Genomic DNA, 6,715 nt, shown 5'->3' on the forward strand with positions numbered 1-6,715 from the left:
TTACTGTTAATACTTCATTTAGAGAATTAACATTGCTTGTTTTCACCTTTTCGATATCAGTGAAGAATTTCACTGGAAAAGTAGATATAAGATTGCCAGGTTTTTGTCTCTCTCACCAGGGTCAGTAGCTATCGAACGCCGACGAAGGGAAATAACCCTGAAATCCGGATCCGTTCGTGCTGCAGATCGTGGTGAGAGGGATAACTTCCCTTGGCAAACAGGACACAGTCGTGTGTCGATAAGCCAGCTGGAGGAGATGTCCTCCTGGGGCTAAAAGCAACAGTAACATCCACCCCTAGGGGTCAGCCACACTTAAGTGGCAATATACTACACTTTATATTATAATTGCTATGCATATGTCACTATTAAGGTTGTTTGGAGCCCTGCAATAGGTGTTCCAAGTGCATTAAAATGCTCAACCACAAAGGATTATCAGAGGACACTTTTTTGTATTGACCCATTAAGGCTTGATGTACACTTAAGTGTACAAAATTAAACTGTCTATTGACTTTGAACAAGTCCCATATTGGCCATAATTTTAGCTGACTTACTTTAAGTAGGTATCAAAATTTAATCAAATGCATTGTGGGATTCTCATGAAGTTCTTTCAAGACAGCAGTTTCAACTGGTATAGCTGTGAGGGAAGTTTCTGGTCACCTGAGCAGTTTTCCCTCAAAATATAGGCTAGTGAAGGCTTCTATCTATCTATGCGCCCCTTTCAAGCCTAGCCAGGCTTATGGGCCCAGTTTCCCAGTTTCTATGGCGTATGTGTCCCCCCACCCAGCTGGACAGGATGCCAGTCCATCGCAGCGTTACTCAAGAATCAGGAAGAAACAGTGAGAGAAAGTTGGGGCTAAAGAGTACAACAGGGGTCGCTACCACCCTGCTGCCAGAGCCTCATGGAGCTTTAGGTGTTTTCACTCAATAAACACACACAATGCCCAGTCTGGGAATCAAAACTGTGATTCTCTGACCGCTAGTCTGCTGCCCTAAACACTGGGCCATTGCGCCTCCACAGTGAAGGCTTACTTTTATTATTTTTTTCTAATTTGTATGTTTGTTTCTTGTTTTCTTCAATATCTAAAGTGTAGATCATCATGTAAATTTTTTATACACGTAAGTGTGCATCAGGAATATAAGGAATACAGGACATCAATGTTTACAATTTTTTGTTTGTAAGCACAGGATGTTTCAATGAATGCATGGAGCCTGAATGACAATGATGTTTGGCACACAAGTTTTTTTCTGAGTCTTGACAGATATTTTATCATCATGTTCTACCACAAGTTATATTTTTTACCTTTCAGTCCCTTTTACAACCAAAGCAAAAATATGACACTACAAACTACTATCACACCCAATGGTAATGGAAGTGATGTTGATGATTATTCAGAAAGGGATTCAGAAAATGTGATCCTTGAAGTATGTGAATAGGAGTGTGAAATGGAAGATGAAGTGCTAGAGGAGAGCAGCTTGACTGAAACTGAAAGTGATTCACCTAAATCAACCCCAAAAGCTAAACTGCCAAAAATTTCAACTGCATCATCATCAACATCGTTTAACGTCCGCTTTCCATGCTAGCATGGGTTGGATGATTCGACTGAGGACTGGTGAACCAGATGGCTTCACCAGGCTCCAATCTGATTTGGCAGAGTTTCTACAGCTGGATGCCCTTCCTAACGCCAACCACTCTGAGAGTGTAGTGGGTGCTTTTATGTGCCACCAGCACGAGGGCCAGTCAGGCGGTACTGGCAATGGCCACGCTCAAAATGGTGTTTTTTACATGCCACCTGCATAGGAGCCAGTCCAGCGGCACCGGCAGCGACCTCGCTTGAATGTTTTCTAACGTGCCACCGGCACAAGTGCCAGTAAGGCAACGCTGGTAATGATCACGCTCAAATGGTGCTATTTATGTGCCACTGGCACGGAAGCCAGACAGCTGCTCTGGCAATGATCACGCTTGGACGCTGCTGTTAGTGCTCCACTGGCACAGGAGCCAATGACTCCAAAAATAATAAAGAAATCTAATTTGTCTTGGTAATCAAAGGAGTTTCAATTACCTCAATGTGATGTACTAGACAATCCATTGAAATTAACAGAGAATAGTAGGTCGAAAACAAAAAGTGCACCAATTGATTTCTTTGATCTTTTGTGATGATTAATTTTTTTTTTTTTTTCAAATTTATCACGAGCCAAACTTTTACAATATTCAAGCAACTAAAATCAGTCATAGTCAGCAAAATCAAGTGAGCCATAGGTATTTTACTTTACATGAATATTTGTAAACTACCAAATTGAAAGATGTATTGGGGCAATCAAATCGCTGTGCTTATCATTTCCACAAGCTTGACTCAAAATCATTTCAAATAAATTATATCCATATTATGTTTTTAGTGACAACAAAATTGTAATTTGTGGATGGTCTGGCAATTGCTGCCTTCTAACAATTTCCAACTTTGTTGTAAGAATCCTGTATCAGAGGCCAACTGCTATGAATCACAAGGAGCTGAAAGTACTTTGTCCTGCAAGTGTCAAAATCTACAACCACTACATAGGTGGGGCAGATAAAGCTGAAATGCTCTTCTCACTTTATCCAGTGATGCCATTTCCTGCATACCAGGAAATGGTATCACCGGATGGCTTTTCATTTGATCCTGTTAGCTATTGCTAATACATTTGTCATCTTTAGCCAACTCAGAGGTACAAATTATTTGGTTGATTTCCATGCTAATACATGCAGAATTTTGTTCTAGGGAGAAAACAATAGTGACAGTGAAGATGAAAACAACATTCTTGCCAAGAAAGTACAATCATTGAAAGTATCAGCAGTTCCAGGGTCAGTTCGTTTTCACAATATTGGTCACTGGCCTATACAATCCACCACTAACTGGTGCAAGATGAACTGGTGTAGCTGCCAGACAAAATTTGTCTGTTCCAAGTGCCAAGTGTATCTGTGTGTGGCGAAAGTTGGAAAAAAAAGTTTACCCAAAGCTCATGGAGTTGCTTTATGAACATCTTCCACTATGAGCTCTAATTCCCATTTAACAATGCTAGTTAATCCCTACTCGTATGTAGTTACAAATAATTTCATAAGGAACTTCACTTTTCCTTGCTAAAATAACTCATTATGAGATATAAACACAAATTACGCAATACTTTTCTCTATTACAAATCCTAATTTCTCTAAAACAATTCCTGTCACTCTCACTTCATTTATAGTTATTGAACATTTCATAAAGAATCTCACCTCCCCTTGCCTCTAGGTCCACACTCTATATGCTTAACATAAATTAGTGCAATAATGATATTCCATGGTATATTTTTCCACCTAATTTTATTAACTAGTATATCAAACTCTGGAATTCTACATAACTCTTTTATGTTACTAAAACTGGTAATATGAGAATTTGGTTGAGCCTAGTACATTTCCCTACCTTTTCACTCTTGACAGCTCACTTATTGCTCTGGTTACTTTCCAATTCCTCTGAGTATTATGTTATATCCTAACTCTTGCCACCTATATATTTTCATGTTTCTTTTTTCTATAAGTGCTTTTTTGTGCATATGAACTTATGCATCTTTATACACCTAACTTTTGTTTACCTATCTCATTTCAACTTTTTGTCACACAATTTCTCATCTCTGCCATTAATTATCTTCTACTTTACATATATACTTGATATTATTCCATTATTTTAATATCATACAATAGTATTAATTTGTGAAGATTTATATCTAAGTGTGTATGTATCTGTACTGATATTTAATTCTTTTTTTTTTAGTGAGTTTTTTTTTGTTTTTTAGTAGACATATATTTGTATGTTTGGCCATGTGTATATCTAGGAACATGTAAGTTTATATATTTATATGTACATAATCATGCATATGTATATATATATATATATGCATGAATATTTATATATATATATATATATATATGAAAGAAGTGGCAATAGCTGTGGAAACTACTTGAGTTTATCATGATTAAAGTTTAGTTCATATTCAAGCAAAAAGGAGTGGAGTAAATTTATAAACAAAAAATGAATTAGATGAGAAAATTTCAGAGTTGGAGAAGAAAGTTTAGTGCATAATTGTGATGACATAAAGAAGACACTGTATGTGAGTCCAGTCTTGATACATGGAGAATGTAGAATCTACCCAGCTTAGGTGAAAGCTCTTCAAGTTGGAGCAGTATGTTTTTCACAAAGTGAGTGTTATTGTTGTATATTTAATTTTATTCAACACATAAGGAGTGATTCATTTATTTCATCAATGAATATGGTTTGTTTAGACAGTACAGGAGTCAAGATACAAAGTTAAGTTATCTAGATTACTGACATTCATTTTGAACCTTTATTACAGCAGTCATATTCCTACAAGGCATGCACAAATACTACTTATCCTAGTCCTATTGTCAGAAGGTGTCACTCAACTTCAGAGTTGATGAATTGATGGTATTATAAGGGTTAGATATTCAGCTGTATAAGTATCTATGGCCTTCACCAGCCAGGGTTGACTATGTAACTGTACCTGTATGCACAGGCCTGGACAAGGGCTTTAGAAGACTGACATTTGTTCATGCATGCAAGCCTCCCCACTTGACACCACCAATGACATCCAAGAAAAAGACCACTGCCTCAGAACCACCACAACTTGACATAAGTATTGGTACAGGCATTGCTTTCAGAACACAAAAAAAGCTGGAACAAAATGCAAAGAACTGGAACATGAGGCATCTTGCCCAACACCAACAATCGTGCCAATTACCACCCTGGATTGGTATTTTTTTTTATTGAGTGAAAAGGATGAAAGATAAAGATGACCTCAGTAGGGTTTGAACTCAGAACACATATTTAGAATAAATACTATGAGGCATTCTACCCATCTAACAATTTTGCCAATTCAAGACCAAATAAGTAAGTAATTACTCCAACAATATACAAATATCCAAATTGAGATGTTTGAATATGTAAGATATAAAAGCCAATTAATAAATCCTGAGTTCAAATCATATTGCAATGAATGTCTCAGCAGATTCAATTAATTCCACAGTGATTCAGATTGGCTAACTATTGGTAACAGGTACTGGGTCAATGTAAAACTGAAACTTGTGACAGACTAGTATGTTATTAAAGGAGGGAAGAGGAGAAGAAAAGAAGAAAATTGTGTGTCACTATCCACACCACAAAGCCAGAAGTAAACAGTAACCTTCAAAAGTACATCAAGGAATAGGAAACAGATTTACACATACTCTCTTTTTACTCTTTTACTCTTTTACTTGTTTCAGTCATTTGACTGTGGCCATGCTGGAGCCCCGCCTTTAGTCGAGCAAATCGACCCCAGGACTTATTCTTTGGAAGCCTAGTACTTATTCTATCGGTCTCTTTTGCTGAACCGCTAAGTTACGGGGACGTAAACACACCAGCATCGGTTGTCAAGCGATGTTGGGGGAACAAATGCAGACACACATACACACACATATATATATATATATACATATATACGATGAGCTTCTTTCAGTTTCCGTCTACTAAATCCACTCACAAGGCTTTGGTCGGCCCGAGGCTATAGTAGAAGACACTTGCCCAAGGTGCCACGCAGTGGGACTAAACCCAGAACCATGTGGTTGATAAGCAAGCTACTTACCACACAGCCACTCCTAACTGCAAAAAAAAAAAAAAGTCCAAACATCCAAACTAGGATAGCACAGATGAGTGCCAAAATTGTTTACAAGAGAAACAAAGGTACAAAATCTTGAAAGAAAATAAAAATTGAAAGAAAACTTACATGTTCACAATGAATGGATGGTGAATGGATTCTAGGATTTCACGTTCACTTTTAACATGTTCAGTTTGTTTCAACCGCACAACTGCAGCAATAGACATCATCTTCAGTGCATAATATTCTTTGGTGTCTTTGTGACGCACTAAAACAACACGACCAAACGAACCAGCACCTGCAGATGAGAAAGGTAAACATCAAACTTTATGTATGTATGTATGTATGTATGTATGTATGTATGTATGTATGCTTGTATGTCATTATTTAGTTTTATTTCAAGATTTCTTGCCAACAGAGAAAGAACCGTTTCTAACCTAAACCCAAGGCTTCTTCACTAGAATTTCAACAACATCAACAGGGTATTTTTGCATGTGAGTGTGTCAGTGGATTAGGGCCGTTGCTAAGCCCATGCAACCCTTGCAGTCCTCCGCAGTTGAGGGGTCCCTAAGATCAAAGTACATATATGAGTCATCTATTTACTTTGGTTAAGAAGTTAACTGAAAATTTCAAGCCAGACGAGGAAAATATATGAGGGTGTACCGTAAATGAATTTAAAATTTAAAAAGTAAATGAATAAAGCTTGACAATGAATTCCCTAGGGAGGTAAAAGAAAAATGAAAGAAATCCCCAAAAAGAAAATAAGAACAACTTCAAAAGAAAAGACAAGAAAAAAGTGGGGATGTATACTAATACTTACATACAAACATACACACACAGGCATACGTATGGAAAGGGTGAATTTCCAAGGTTCCACCCTGCCCCCTCCATTTTCCACAGAAAAAATGCTTTTCCCACACATTATGAGGTCAATTAAGACGATTTCAACAAAAAAATGCTGGAGACAGGGGAATTTCCAAGGTCACCCCCCACCTCCATTTTCCATGGAAAAAATGCATTTCTGACAGCTTACAAGGTCAACTAAGATGATTGCACA

General features: G+C 37.5%; 1 protein-coding gene across 1 annotated transcript in view; it reads right to left on the reverse strand.

Moving 5' to 3' along the window:
- LOC106882854 (cAMP-dependent protein kinase catalytic subunit PRKX) overlaps positions 1-6,715 on the reverse strand; it is a 146,814-nt gene that overhangs the window by 44,878 nt on the left and 95,221 nt on the right. The window contains exon 2 of the mRNA XM_014933657.2: positions 5,788-5,956. Within this exon, the coding sequence (XP_014789143.1) occupies positions 5,788-5,956 (169 nt within the window). The remainder of the gene's footprint in view (positions 1-5,787; positions 5,957-6,715) is intronic.

The sequence above is a fragment of the Octopus bimaculoides genome, chromosome 3 (assembly GCF_001194135.2).
Source record: "Octopus bimaculoides isolate UCB-OBI-ISO-001 chromosome 3, ASM119413v2, whole genome shotgun sequence".
Lineage (NCBI taxonomy): Eukaryota > Metazoa > Mollusca > Cephalopoda > Octopoda > Octopodidae > Octopus > Octopus bimaculoides.